This window comes from Mustela nivalis, assembly GCF_964662115.1.
Source record: "Mustela nivalis genome assembly, chromosome: 2".
Classification (NCBI taxonomy): Eukaryota; Metazoa; Chordata; class Mammalia; order Carnivora; family Mustelidae; genus Mustela; species Mustela nivalis.
The window spans coordinates 78,456,947-78,473,281 of NC_139021.1; the positions used below are offsets into that span (position 1 = coordinate 78,456,947).

Consider the following 16,335-nt stretch of genomic DNA (forward strand, 5'->3'; position numbering starts at 1 on the left):
CTACAAGCTGCTTAGAATGAGACGCTTTACTCATTCATTCAAGAAAATTCACCAAACATTGTGTCAGTCAATGCACAAAGCTGAGTAGGATACATATGGTACTTTCCCTCATGATTATTCGGAGAAGGGCAAACAACTACTGTAACAATAGGATAAGAGCTCTTAACAGAAATATGCATAAAATACTATGGGGGCAATCAGTTATCCCATGGGTGTCAGAAAGGCTCCACAACAGGTGACATCTGAGTTGGTCTTCAATGCAAAAAGGGGGTAAAGTACTTCAAGCAAAACAAGTATTCATGCACAGTATAAGGTATGATAAACATGTTTATTACAGAATAGCAGGTAGGCTGGTTCACAGCACACTGTGCTGCATGAGTTCCCTGGCTAAGAAAGCAACCTAGCTTATGCACAACGATCAGTTCTGAAAAAGGAATAAACTCTCTTAATACAAAAGTAGAAAATACTTTTTTTTTTTTTTGGCTGGAGAGCTTTAATTTTTAAATCTCTAGGAAGGAAGGGACTTTGCATATTTCATTTTTCTCTTTTCCATGCAGTTCTGAAATCATGTTGCCTAAGAGAATATATATCAAAAAAGGTAATGAGACACTACACGCTTGGGGTGGGTGTGGGAGGGGCCTAAGAAACAGTAAAAGCCTAAGTCTCCACTTCAAAAGCAGAGCTAAGAAACCACAAGAACCTAAGAACACTGTATAACTCTGGAACAGCGCAAAATAGAGATTCAGGGTTTTCCATTTGGGGGACAATTATGGGATATGTATCAGGAAACCTAGGTCTCATGACAGCCTGAAGAAACTTGCTTGGTTTTCCTGAGAATCCAGTCTGTGAGACTGTATTCTCCAAGGCTGCTTCCCTTAGTAACTATTATGGGTGACAGGTAAGAAACCAAGACTGAGTGACAAGAGGAAAAAAAAAACAGAATAAAACATGGGTATATAATGATAAAATTCCTCATATTTTATATTTCATTTACTAGTTTAGAGAACATGCTCTTTGTCATAACAGGTGACCTTGTTTGATCTTTCTCAACTGGGGATCTGTGAAGAATTAAGTCTTATTGACCTATGGCAGTGGTTCTCAAAGTGTGATTCCCCAGGACCCCCGGGGTCCCTGTCTCCTTAAGGGTAGATGAGGTCTTCTGTTTCCCAACTACCTAGTTATGTGGAATTGCATTTTCTTCATATACTCCAACTAAACAACACACATAAGACTCAATGCAGAAGCAGGACACCTGGGTAGCTCATTCGTTAAACATCTGCCATCAGCTCAGGTCATGATCCCAGGGTCCTGGGATCAACTCACATCGGCCTGCTTGCTCAGCAGGGAGCCTGCTTCTCCCTCTCCCACTCCCCCAGCTTGTGTTCCCTCTCTTGCTGTGTCTCTCTCTGTCAAATAAATAAATAAAATCTTAAAAAAAAAAAAAAAGACTCAATGCAGAAGCAGATATGAGAATCCAAGCTGTTTTCTATCAAGCAGACAATGAAGAGATTTTTTCAAAATGTAACAAAACGACATTCTTCTCACTAGAAAACTAAAGTTTTGTTTTGGAAACACAGTCAATTTTTTTGTTTTGGAAAAACATAGTCAATTCCCATAAAAACTGCTTTGCTTATCCCAACATATAATGAGTTTATTATGCTTATTTTTTTAAAAGATTTCATTTGAGAGAGAGAGAGAGAGAACGGGCGAACATGTGCGCGCACGAAAAGGGGGGAGGGAAAGGCAGACTCTCTGCTCAGCAGGGAGCTTGACAAGGGACTGGATCCCAGGACCCTGGGGTCATGCATGATCTGAGCCAAAGGCAGATGCTTCCCTAATAAGCCAGCCAGGCTCCCCTATTACACTCATCTTTAAACATCTGCACTGGGCAAAGGGGCCTACTTGAGATTTACTCTCCCTTTTCCCCTGCCCCCCTCCCCCTCTCTAAAATAAGTTTTTCAGTTTTGTTCTAACATGGTAAATACTGATAGCTATAAGGCTCATAAGCAAAGGCTCTTTGGGTCCTCATTAATTTTTAAAAGGAAAAAGAAAGGGATTCTGAGACCAAAAAGTTTGAGAACCACTACCTTACAGCATCCATTGTATACAGTAAGGTATAAGTTGGGAGGATAAAGAAAATAGTCACTCGGGCACCTGGGTGGCTCAGTGGGTTAAGCCACTGCCTTCGGCTCAGGTCATGATCTCAGGATCCTGGGATCGAGTCCCGCATCGGGCTCTCTGCTCAGCGGGGAGCCTGCTTCCCTTTCTCTCTCTGCCTGCCTCTCTGCCTACTTGTGATCTCTATCAAATAAATAAATAAAATCTTTAAAAAAAAAAAAAAAAGAAAGAAAATAGTCACTCAAATCCTGTTCTGTGGTCAGATGACAAACTTACTAAAAGCTATACGGCATGACACGGAACAGGCACTCAACGAATATTAAGTAAGAGAAGCAAGGTGGCTTCAAGTGGCTGGGACTAAATCAAACTTTATATTTTTTCTTAAAAAAAATTTATTTGACAAAGAAAGGGAGTGAGAGATTGTGGCAGAGAGAGAGGGAGAAGCAGGATCCCAGCCAAGCAGAGAGCCTGATGTGGGGCTCAATCTGAGGACCCTGGGATCATGATCTGAGCCGAAGGCAGATGCTTCACCAACTGAGCCACCCAGGAGTCCCTCAAACTTTTATATCAAACTTTTAAAATTAACAAACTGTCAGATCAAGTGACTCTATAGTGTTTACATTTATATTTTATCTCATACATGTCCTTTGCTATGGCACTTTTTTTTTAAGATTTTTATCTATTTATTTGACAGAGAGAGATCACAAGTAGGCAGAACAGCAAGCAGAGAGAGAGGAGGAAGCAGGCTCCCTGCTGAGCAGAGAGCCCAATGCAGGTTTCCATCCCAGGACCCTGAGATCATGACCTGAGCCGAAAGCAGAGGCTTAACCCACTGAGTCACCTAGGCGCTCCATGCGATGGCGCTTTATTTTCTTAAAAGCACAGTTTCCAGAGCATTTCCGTTTGGACCCCATAGCCCAAGCATTTGTTCAGATATGTTCACTAACACTCAACATCTGCAGTACACCTGTTGAAAACACTGCATAAGAAAACCTAACCTTTTACCACATTTCATCTCACGGTTGCAGGGGTGTTGGTACCAATGAACCATAACAGGCATAAAAAGGACAGTAAAACAAAACAAAACATATACTGTACTTTCAAAAAACAACTTTATTTAGGGCATACAAGGTATTTACTATACTTACCGTATCCCATATCTGAAGTTTTATCTGTTTCCCGTCAATAGTTATCATTCGAGCACCAAACTCTACACCTGAACAGACAAAAAACGATTTGTTACACAAATGAGGGACTGTATTTCACATTTAAGGATTTTTTAAAAAGGATGTCTATTTCCAGGACATACTAAGCCAGGTGATACACAGATGAACTTTATCAAATACCACTCCTTCCCTCAGAAAACATATAATCTAAGGCAGACGTGCTAAAAGGCGTAAGCTAAAGACACAATTAAAATACTAAGAAATTCAAGTCTAGCATAGTTAGAAAACAAACTGTGGTCTTCCTGTTTCAGAGGATCAATAATATAAAAACTAGAAATGAGATTCAAGAACCATCACTATTAGTTAACAAATACTAAAACTTCTTAAGAACTATTAATGTGGTATAAAAATTACTGAAAGGGATATATGGATTTCAGCATCACAGTTCTGATTCCTAGTGTGGGTTATTAACGAGAAAAGAAACCTCTAAATCTACCAGCTAGAGAGAACCACTGTTTAAACATACTTCCAGACATTGCTCCAGAAGTAGCATATTCTGTGTATATACACAGAAGTGTACAATTTATATAAAAGGGAGCACAGAAATGCTGTTCTCTAATTTGCTTTTCAGTCAATAACATAAATATTATTCCATATCACAAATCTCACTACAAATCAATAAATCTATAAAGCTATGTCATTATTTTTGATAGCTGCATAATAAGCCAACTTTACTGAGTTGGTATTCTACTGCTACAAGTTCAGGTCATTCCCAAATTTTCACTAAGTAGTTAAAACCAAAATGAATTTTCTGCATACATTTTTCAGCCCATGATTATGATTTTAGGCAAAGTATAGGAAATAGAATTGCAGGTCAAAGGGAGTACAGACTTTACACTTGTAAGTTAACTACTTTGGCTCTTTTCCTTCATTTGTCATCTTTTTTGAAAGCACTCAGGCAATCATCAAAACAGGAGGAGGAGGAAAAAAGGGGATAATTTCGGAACAGCACACAGCTGTGAAGGAGATGCTGAAAGAAGTCTATCACTTATATTACACCAAGTCATTACTGCTTGGAGTGTGCTCTATCAGTATTTAGATCAGAGTCAGGGTGAAGGGAAGACACACATGGTCCTCAGAAACCAGATGTCATCCTGGCAGAAAAACAGCTTCTAGTTGCCCAGAGAAGGGCACACTGCCCAGTGTCAGAATTCCATTTCAGCATTTCCTGTAATTCCCCCAACCGCGATCAGGAGGATGGGACAGACAGGTAATTTGTTCTTTCAGGATATGTAACTTGAAGGTTTCAGTCTGCATTTTAATACTGATTCCATCTGAGAGACATAGTCAATATCAAAAAACTAATGGTCCGTTTCTCAGACTCAGAAATAAAGAAGAGGCCCCAGGAGTCATGAGGTACTAGAATGAAAAATGCAAAATTCCAAATTTATTCCATATAAAAACATTTTTTATCTACCTATCTAAAGACTCATTACAAATGCATATAAATATATACATACATATTTTCACATGTATTCTGTGTCACAGGGTGGGAGACACCCAAAACAACCATCCACCAGCTTACCATTAATGACATGAAAATGGAATGAGCTGAGGGGAGGAAACCAGTGGCTAAATACCACACAAATGTTCTTTGAGGTGTTAATATTTAAAAGGAACGTACTAATGTACAAAATTCTACACAGCTAGATATTTAACCAACTAAAAAGGGAGTCTTTTCATGACTCTATTGTTTCTAGCCATAAACTAGAGATAGAAATCCTGTTTTTCCTGTCATTGTCAGAGGTGAGCTTTTAACCATAATCTAAAAATGCTGCACTGTTCACTGGGATTAAAGATTTCTTCAACCCAATATATAATGTCAAATTTGACAATCAACAACAACAACAAAACCAAAAAAACTAGAAATAGACCCTTGGATGGATACCAAGGTTGGACAGGCAAGGCAAACAAGGGCAAGCAGATGCTCCTTCTCGGGAACTGACATCTTGAGCAGAGGGACGCAGATATGACAAGTGACCGGCATGCATTTTTTCCCAGCAGATGAAAGGCTCCCGACAGCTTTACTGCTGCAAGACAGCAGCTACGGCCCCTGCTTCCTGGACCCTCAGATGCTTCATTCCTGCCCAAGTCCAAGGCTTCCCTCTTCTGCAGGTTCTATATAAAACCAGAGGTATTCTAATATAGATCCCCTTTTGTTTAACTTACTAGCCACAACTGCATTTCGGTACATTTATCTCTTTATTCAAAGTAATAAAGGTTGTTTGAAATGAAACAGAAACAGAATCTGATTTCAGCTTCAGAACCATAATTCTTTCTCATTTACCTACTTGTAACTGGGCTCAACATGGGTTTTACCTTTCTAGTCGATGCAGCAAAAGAAAATACTGAAACCTGAAAGTCCTGTAAGATTCGGTAACACAAAAAACTGAAAACCAATTTCTCTTCTGCATTATTAAAATTTTTTAATCTTTTTCCTTAAGTATGTACATATGCTTGAAAATCCCATTTTCCCTATCTTTTTTCCAAGGGATAAACCATCATCCCCTATGCCCTTGAGGCTCTCTTTCCAGATACATTTTCAATTAACAGCCAATTTGGCTGCCAGAGAAATTGTCTGTGGAGCCAAATGCAAGAAGGCCTCATTTACCTGACATTGTTAGGGAGAGATTCTGATTTTTTCAGAAAGGTTATTCACTTGAAACCTTCCAGAACAAAATACTCTGAATGTAAATACATACACTTTTTAACTCTCTCTAGATCATTATCATCCTTACATCGTAAGAACTTGAAACTTTGCAGAGTAACAATTTATTGAGCATTCAGTGATCGATACCTACTAACTGTGGAACCTTGGGCAAACTGTTAAATTGCTTCTGTGTCATAGTTTTCTTACCTGTAAAATGATATTAATGATACCCATCTCCTAAGATTTTTTTCAAGATTAAAAGGGTTATACACAAAATACAACAGTGTCTGGCATACTGTAAGTATTCAGTATATATGAGCTATTATTATTATTATTCTATACTATACACCAAAATTTCTAAACCACCATTCACATATAAACTAATGATGACAGCCTGTCGAGAAAGGGCCACCTATTAGAGCCAGGTGATCACTGGGTGCCAAAGCAGAGAGAACACAGGGACGTGTTCTGGGATGTAGATGTTATGGATGTTCAAAACAGAGACTTGTAGGAAGAAGGCTCTATTCCCCTAATTCGAGAAACAAGGGGAAAACTAGATATTAAAGAGCGATTTCCCTAATTTTCTATGAAAAGTGAACAGCATATGCCATACTCAAAGGTAAACCACTAGAGGAATTCAAATTACAGAGAAAACGATTATAACGTCCTCAACTTGTAAATTATTCTAGAGATTTAGGTCACAAATTACAAAAACTAAACTAAAAGGTACAAATTGTAGCCAAAGAAAAAATTATGACTTACAGATAAGACCAGTCTATCCAGAGCATGCAAACTAAGTAAAAAAAATAATGGTGAAAAAAAAACCTTATCCACAACAGTAACAAAATATATAATATGCCAAAATAAACTTAAAGAAAGCACAAGGTCTGTATGAAGAAATTCGTTAAACTTTACTGAAGGGCACTTAAAAGTTTGGAAAAAATGCAAACACATGTGTATATAAATAGGTGATTTTAATATACTAAAAACATAAATTGTCTCCAAGTTAACCAATAAATTTAATAAAATTCTTCTCAAACTTTAAGAACTTCACTAAAAATTTTGCATTTGGCAAACTGAGACTACACTTCATTTGGAAGAATGAATTCACAAGAATGATCAAGAAAACTTAGAATAGGAAAAAATGCCAACCACTTATGAAGTAGACTACAATACCCATGTGATATTTTCTCATGAAATAGAGGAGGAAAAAAAACCCAAACAAAAAACCCCCCAAAACATAAATGGAATAGATTTGAGAGGCCCTGAACAGGCTTGCTTACATATGGAGATTTAGCATATGATAAAGGTTCCTGTTCAAACGAGAAAGAAAGATGGCTTATTTAATTAATGGTGTGGGGACACACAGATTAAAGAAAATCATATACATGGCCATATACCAGATAGGGTACAAATTTATAGTATTTGAAGAATAATTAAGAGAATATTATATAAGTTTTGTATTGGGGAGTCTTCCTTAGTGAGGCCTGAAAGTCATAAGAAAAACATCAAAGGATCTGAGCGATAAAACAAAACACAAACTAATATTAGAAGAGGCAAAGATAAAAACAGGTTAATTCAAAGAGAAAAGATATAGAAGCAGTTCTAAAACATACAGAAAAATGCTCAACCTCACGAAAAATTCAGGAACTGGAAAGTAAAAAAAAACACTTTTCTCTATTTCACAAAGAGCAAAAACTCAGAAGCAGCAGTGAAGGGCAAGGATGAGCAGAACCAGGTACTCTGTTCAGTACTCCCACAGAGGGAGTGCAAATCAGAACAGCTCCATGTGTTTATGGATACATTTTAAAACTCTAGAAGGTGACATACACAACAGTGGATGATGAAGGCCAAAGACAAGTCATAAGGGAAATTTAACTTTCTCTGGATTTTTAACAATGTTTTCATAATAACCACACCCTCTCAAGAAAATACATTTACATTTTATTATTCAGATAACACAGACTTTGTGAGATCTAAATTAGATATTCACAGGTCCTCTAAGCTACCTTCCTAGTTCTTGGCAATGTTATTTTAGGTAACTCGAATTATCTCTGAAAACTGAGTCCCAAATAAGAGAGGTGTGTTTTCAACTGATTTGTGGGAAGTCAGGTACAAGAAATAATGCTTTGATTCTACCACCTCTTCCCCCCATGACTCCTTGCAGTCACTTCTTATAGGATGACTAGTTTAAAGACTTGGGGGAGATAGGCAGGAAGGTGGCATCAACATATAAATGGTCTGACCCCTAGATCAGTGTTTGTCAAGTTGTCTATTACTAGGTAGCCAAATAAACACAGTGGGAATTAGTGGGTTGTAATAAGCATTATTTCTACACAATATAATTAAACAGCATTAGACAAATGCATATATCAAGCACTGTAATGTTAAATGTTATTTTCTGAAGCTTTCTCCCCAGATAGTATATTCTAAATTTAGAAAACATTTATAGGCCCTTTATATGTACCAGGCCCCGGAGATACAGCAATGAACAAAACAGATCTGTTATCATGAACTTTACTTCTATAGTAGTGGCAGACAATATTCATTTATAATCACTTGTATAAAAGTTAAGGAGAAAAACAAATCTAGGCAAGAGGATGGGTATGAGGGTGTGTGTGTGTGTGTGCATACAGGTACACTTGTGAAGATCTAGGAGGAAAAAAATCAAGAGCAATTTGGATCACTTTAAATTTGAAGATGCCTATTAGGCATCTAAGAGAAAGGAGATGTTGAAGAAGCAGCTGGATATGTGCACATGGGGAGGAGAGAGCTTAGTTGGAGTAAATTCAAAAAACAATGAGGGGAGGAGAAAAACCAGAGACAGAAAATACAAACAATTCTTTCTGAGGACTTTTGCTAAAAGGAAACAAAAGGATTAAAAGCTGAAAAAGATAACAGTCATGAAAAATGACAATCAAAAAGGGATAAATGAATGACACCTGGGAGAACGAAGAACTGCCAAGCCGTGTTCTTGAGCAGGCCTTGGCTAGCGACTCCTGGTTCATCCAGGTAGCAAGGAAAAGGAGGAGTTTATGAGTTCATGGTAGGTGGTGGTGAGGGTTGTTGAGTCTATGTGGTGATGGAGACCTGTAAAAATAGCTCTTCTGCTTGACTCTATTTTCTGAAATAGATGAAGGTTATTATCTGAGAGTGAAGATAGGGAAGGTAGTGCATTCTTAAAGAGCAAGACGGTATAACACAGTTGTACAGGACAGTGGAAAATGAGTGGACTGGAAATAAGGTGTAATTGTCAAGCAGTTAGAAGTTAGTGTCTAAGAAATTACTATGAGATTAGTTAGCATGGCTCTGTGTTTTTCTCCAAGCAGGATAGAATAAGTAGCCGGATTTAACCTATGGGTTAGCCACAAGCATGTGATGGAGCAAAGGAGTGGGTGGGGGATTGAGGGTACATGTGGGAGTGATTATAATGACATAATTACAATGGCTAGAATTAAAGCTGGGTAAGGAGGGAAGCAGGACTCCCAGAGGGGTCAGAGTAGAAAGATAGCAGGATCAATGGATTATAGGACCGATGGGGCAAATAAATCATTAGGGAGAGCAACTAGAGGGTGTAAGTTAGAAGGACAGGAGAAGAGTCAAAAGGCCAGATGCATGAAACTGAGATTCTGGAGTGCTTCCAGGCACTGGTAATGACCAGGTCCTGGGTGTGACTATGGGAGTGAGTAGCTGAGGGAGAGGGGGAGATAAGATCACAGGAAGTAAAGCAACTGAGAGGCTAGGATGTGTGCGGGAGGGTGGGCTCACATGTATGCATACATAAGTCAACAATACAAAACAAATTCCTAGCTGGGTAATCAGTATCTAAAAGCCACTGCTCCAATGCTTCTCCAACTTTTCAGATGTATCACTTGGAGATCCTGTTCAAATGCAGAATCTGACTCTGTAGACTCTTGAACAAGCTCACAGAGAATACTGATGCTGCTGGTCAGTGTAATAGTGCGTGAACACACCTGAGTAGCAAGGCTCTAGTCCTGAGCTTCAGTGTAACTGGATCCAGGAAGCTCTCAGGAAACTGCTTCACTGCTTCTTTGATTCCTACATTAACAATTCTCACTGAGAGAGTAGTCAAAGGGCGAGGAGTATTTCATCGACTCATCCTTGTCTTTTACTTCCTCTGTTTGACTGTTTAATACTTCTTAGTCAGGACCTGACCTTAGCTTTTTCACCCTCTTCTACTCCTCAGGCAAAGGAAAGTATGCAGCAGAATCAAGATAATGTCTTACACCTATTACGGCAAACTTTCCAATGTTCCTTTAAAATAAATACATGTTAATAACCTGAAAAATAAATTGCCGTGATGGTGTCATAAGGTGTAGCAGCCAAGGTCCAACAAGAAAAACACAAACCATATTAAAGTTTTAAAATCAAGGGAATTTAATGTAGGGAGTTAGTTACAGGAAAGAAAGAGCTAAGAAGCTCAACGAAGGAATGGTGAAGAAGCCGAGAGATTAGCACCTGCGGGGAAGTGCTACCATCCGGAGGCTGGGGGAACAGAGAAACTGGGGTTGGCAGACCTTATATGCCAGATCATCAGTGGGCCTGTCACCATCAGAGGCTGGGGCTAGAGTCTTGGAGGACACATAGTTAACCCAGGCAGACAGAGGAGAGAAGATGCTTGGCTTCACTTTGCTTTTAACCTCTGACCTCCCACAACCACACACCAGTAAACCCAGAGGGGACCCATCTGGTACACCTGTGGGAGTTACAGTTGCAAACAACTCCCTTTGGTCCATCTCCTTCTCTCTCTCCACAGGCACAGGCCTTGCTGATTTCTGACAGCAGGCTTGGGGCCATCCTCTCCATCAGGTGTACCACAACCCTCAGAAATGTATATGAAAGCTTCATGGAAGGGGACATACTTTTGGTTAGTCCCCTATACTAAAAGCAACTGTGTGGCTAGTTGTGTCAGGCCCGAGTCAGGCTTAAGAGAGAGCTACCCAGGTTTAGACCAGATCCTACACAAAACTGGGCTCACTGAAGGTAAACTATGAAATGAAATAAGGGCCGGCATGAAACAACAGTACCTGTTCTACCCTTCGTTATTGTATATCCTTACAACTAGCAAAATTAAAATGGAATCTGAATTTTCTCATGGATAGCAGCCACTTGGAAAAAGATTTCTATACCTCCACAAAGTACATGTGGCTTGGCTAAAAACTATTAAGTCATCTAAATAACTTGATTAACAAACTCTGTGTTTGATTTGGTATTCTAAAAATACACAGGACACTAAAAATGACTGCTGGCAGCTAGTTAGTGGCACAGTCTTGATTTGAACTCTGGCAAGCTGGTCCAGTCTCTGATCATACCCATATTTTATACTGTCTTGCAATTATTTGTTTCATTATTAAATACAATCACAATCTTAAATATTTATATCTTCCTGTTGTCTTCTGACCACTTTTACAAAGTTGGATAATATTTTTACCATACCTATACATTTTCAAAAAGTAATGGGATGAAACTGTGCAGCAACAAATCTAGTTTCACAGATTCTTTTTGATTCATCATTAATAGAATGAACCCCCTTTAGCACATTCTATTTCTACTGCCCAAAACTTCTGAACGTTTCTCATCTCTTGCATAAAACTTACCGATAGTCAGGTCATGCACTGGCTGAAATCTCTTGTCTGTAAACTGTAGCAATAAGCATGATTTACCAACACCTGAAAGTTAAAAAAAAAAAAAAATTATGAGACAAAACTCCCCCAAATTAAGAAACACTTAACAAAAGCACACAGAAAAGATGCAGCTAGGGTTTTTGGTGCTCTATAAACAATCTACCACAAAATCTCAGAGCTCTGATTTCATAGGAAATTATGGGATCGATGATTTAAGTGGAAGGTCTTAACCAATCCAAAACAGCTTTTCATCCTTTGTTATTCATTTGACATTTTAATCTGAAAGACAGAATTAGCAGGTACTCTTAGGAGACAACCAAGCAGGTCCCCTTAGTAGCTAGTACTACTAGCTACTATAGAGTAGTAGCTACTAGCTACTATAGAGTACTATAGTACTCTAGCAATTAAGGTTAAGTTCATGCACTTTGTTTTTTGTGTAGTAGTGAAAATATTAAAAACAAAGTTATCTCTTTTTGTAATTCATCTTACTTTTCCTACAAACAAACTGGCAGTTAATGTGTGTGATCTACTTTCTCTATCTTCTGGCTAATTCATTTCAGGATCAACTCTAATATTTTTTTTTTCTTAAGGTTTATTTATTTATTTGAGAGAGAGAGCTTGAGCAGACAGAGGGGAAAGGGGAGGGGCAGAAGGAGGAGCACACTTCCCACTGAGCAGGGAGCCTGATCCCAGGACCCCAGAATCATGACCCGAGCCAAAGGCAGATGCTTAACCCACTGAGCCACCCAGGCGTCCCCAGGATCAACTCTAATCTGAACTGCATCCCTTCACTCTATCACCAAATTTCACTTCATTAAGGTCATGAATAACTTCCACAGTCCTAATTAAAGATAGATTTTCTGTGCTCACCCTACTCACCATGTGAGAACTGGTTACTGAACTCCCTATCATCTTCCTACTCATTCTCAGGCCCTTATTTTCACACTAGACCAAGTCTGCTTACTCAAGAGCATCCTGCACTTCGTCTACTCTTGCACTCAAAAGGCTTTACTGAATGCTAATGGTGCTCCGCAATTGGGACTTGAGGATACAATCATGTGGAATGCTTCCTTCCTTATAGTCGGGTATAGGTAGAAAAATTAAACATTACTAGTGACAATCTATATGAAATGTAATTTGAAATAATTATAATAACTGCCATTTGAAAGAAGAGAGCACTATGAGGACGAGTGACAAGATTAATTTAGACTGAAGGGCTGGAGAAGGTCTTTCTGAAGTGACACTTAAACTAAGCTGTTCAAGGTCTTCTAGATTATAACCTCCATGAGAGAAGATGAGGACTATCTTGCTATCTTATGGCAGAGATAAGGCAATTAATGATTTCACTGAATGACTAACCCTAGTATCAAATGTTACAAAGACTGTCAAAATGCTCAGTAAACAAATCAAAGAAATATGTGTGTGTGTGGTTATGCTTTCGGAAATACTTTATTTGTTCAAAGTTTTCTAAATGTTTTAACTAAAAATAAACTGGAATTTCAAAACATTTTATCTTAGTTTTCTTCTCTTTTCTTTTATCCATAATTTCTTCTTTTACATTACAAAAGGTGTAAAGCCAAACTCATTTTATCAGATTTCTAGCTCCTCTGAATAGCCTTTCAGATGTAGGCTAGAAAGAAAAATTATTATTTTTTAAGTGTGAAAGTAAAATTAGCAAACATCTGAGATATGAACCTTTAGGTTATAAGATTAAAAAAAATTTTTTAAAGTACAATCTACCCCTCAATGTGGGGTTTGAACTCATGACCCCAAGATCAAGAGCCATAGGCTCTACTGACAGTCAGCCCCAAGGGTTTGTTGTTGTTTTTTCCAGAGTTGGGGCGGGGGAGAGGGGAGGGCAGAAGGAGAAGAAGAGACAATCTTCAGCAGGCTCCCCAACCCTGAGATCATGACCTGAGCTGAAATCAAGAGGCAGACACTTAACTGACTGAGCCACCCAGGCAGTAAGTACATCCCCCCCTTTCTATTTTCAAGAGCAGTTTTCGGTTTCACAGGAAAACTGAGCATGAGCAGAAAGTAAAAGTTCCCATATACGTCCTGCTGCACGGGAACACAGCCTCTTCCACCACCACTATCTACACCAGAGCCATAAGACTCGCTATAATTCATGAACCTACACATAATTATCACTCTCAAAGTCCATAGTTTACGTAAGGGCTCACTCTTGGTGTTGTCTATTCTATTGTTTTGACAAATGTATAATGTATTTACTACTATGGTGTCTTTTTTTTTTTTTTTAAGATTTTATTTATTTATTTATTTGACAGACAGGGATCACAAGCAGGCAGAGAGGCAAGCAGAGAGAGAGGAGGAAGCAGGCTCCCTGCTGAGCATAGATCCCAATATGGGGCTCGATCCCAGGACCCTGGGATCATGACCTGAGCCGAAGGCAGAGGCTTAACCCTCTGAGCCACCCAGGTGCCCCTACTACTATGGTATCTTATAGAAGAGTTCCACTTATTTAAATATCCCCAATGCTCTGATTATTAGTCCCTCTCTCACCCTCAGTCCCTGGCAAATGCTAATCTTTTTACTGTCTCCATAGTTTTGCCTTTTCCAGAACGTCATTTAGCTGGAGTCAACAGTATATAGCCTTTTCAGATTGGGTTCTTTCACTCAGTAAGATGCATTTAAGATTTCTCTCTTTTCTTCATTTTTATTTTTAGAAAAAATTATGATTAATTAGAAATCACAGATTTTTATTATGGAGAAACCTCAAGAATCATCTAAAAGACTGGCAATCATGTAAGTGATATAAGAGCCTAAAAAACTTCCTTACCTCACAACAGAATATTTATTGCTTTAGTGATATTAATACCATTTATTCTGATAAATTAATACCATTTATTCTGCTAGTTGCGTATAGAAAAGGTGTGCTGTTTGGTTCTTCATTTTAAGAAGATTTGATTACCTTCAGGTAATCAAAGTATCTTTCAAGTTAGAGGTTCTGGGTAATTTGCATCCTTTCCAAATCCTTAATTTAATACTTGTCTTTTTTATAGTATAAATTTTGCAAAAATCTCCAAGATTTTTTTCACAATTTTCCCAAGAACCTCTCTTAATTCTTAATATTCAGATAGTTCTTTAAAAGCATGCTCCATATCTTTCCTCTTGTTCAGCTATTTATTAGTGTAAATATCAGATCCCCATTCATCAGTGGCATTATATGGAATCCAAGCAGTGCTCTAACATTTTTACATAGTTGATGAAACCCTATATATTTTGTGGGAATCGGAATGGATTCATCCTTCATTTTCATAGAGAATGATAGTCACCTGAGGGGAGACACTTAGAAAAGATAATTGAATGAAGAATACTTAAAGTGGCCAATGAATATTTTCATGTTTTTGTAACTGTATTATATAGTCAAGAACCTTGAAATATTTAAAATTTATGATTCCCAACAGATAAACTTATATAAAGCTTCTCTCATGCCAGATATTGTTTTAAGCGATTTACATGTCAGCTCATTTAATGCTTAAGAACAGCATAACACAGTGGTTATAATTTCTGACTCCAAAGCCACACCATACTCCTTGGGTTCCAACCCCAACCTTGCCAATCACTATCAACAGAACCTCAAATTAGCTATCTTCTCAGGGCCTCATCTTCCTAATCTGTAAAAAGTAGTCTAATAATACCTACCTCATATGTTATTGGGATTATTAAATGAGTTCACACATTAAGTGCTTAAAACAGTATCTGGCACATAATAAAATTCAGTAAAGAATTCAACAAATGTTTATTACTATTAATATTACTATCACTTATTACTATGTCTATATGTAATTCAGGCTCACTAAAGGCAGGAAGCACATTTTATTCATTTTTAGTTTAACCACATGTACTTCTTTTTTTTTTTTAAACCACATGTACTTCTAATGCATGCCCAAACTCAAACTCTCTAGAAATATTTGAGCATGTACTGTGTTCTAAGGCTAAATAACTTGGATATCAGTAAATAATAAGATAAAGGCCTCTGTCCTTCTGGAGTGAGAGAGACTATGAAAAAACCTTTTTTTTTTTTAAATGTCTGTGAGCATGTTTGTATGTGTGTGTATATACTGGGGAGGTGGGGAACGTGGATGGATGGAGGGTTGAAGAGGACGTGGCAGTGCAGAGCGTTATGTGTTATGGCACAGAGAAAAAGCTGAGCTAATATATGGGCCCTGGAATACTGGAGGGAAGGAAAGAGAGTGGTGCTTAAATGAGGTGCTCTCTCACTCGGAAGGTGAGATTTAAGTCAAGCCTTGAGGAGGTGAGGAAACAGACAAGTGGCTTACTGAGAGAAGAGCACTCTGGGCTAAGGAAATGGCTAGAGGAAAAGATGTAAATGGGATGTGTTAGAGAAACTGTCGTGAAGCCAAATATGGCTACTGCTCAGAAACCAAGGAAGGGCCCTGCCCCTAAGAAATGAGGTGGCAGGCATCATAGGGTCTGATCACGCTGACTCCATGAATTTTAAAATTTACTTGTGATAAAATGGGCAATTCACTGCAGCGTTTTGATGAGCAGAGTCATATAATTTCACCTAAATCCTAAAACAATCATTGTGGCTGCAACATTGGGATCGACCTGTTAAGTATAGCAGATAAGAGAAGCAGGGGCTGGTTAAGGAGGCTTTCTCAATGAGGCAAGAAATGGTGTCTTGGACAAGGGCAGGAGCAATGGAGGG

The 16,335-nt window shown here is 38.4% G+C and overlaps 1 protein-coding gene across 1 annotated transcript in view; it reads right to left on the reverse strand.

Moving 5' to 3' along the window:
* Window positions 1-16,335, reverse strand: part of RAB2A (RAB2A, member RAS oncogene family) — a 90,116-nt gene that overhangs the window by 46,212 nt on the left and 27,569 nt on the right. Inside the window, exons 2-3 of the mRNA XM_082719377.1 lie at window positions 11,613-11,684; window positions 3,267-3,334 (exon numbers count right to left, since the gene is read on the reverse strand). Coding sequence (XP_082575503.1) covers window positions 3,267-3,334; window positions 11,613-11,684 — 140 coding nt within the window. The remainder of the gene's footprint in view (window positions 1-3,266; window positions 3,335-11,612; window positions 11,685-16,335) is intronic.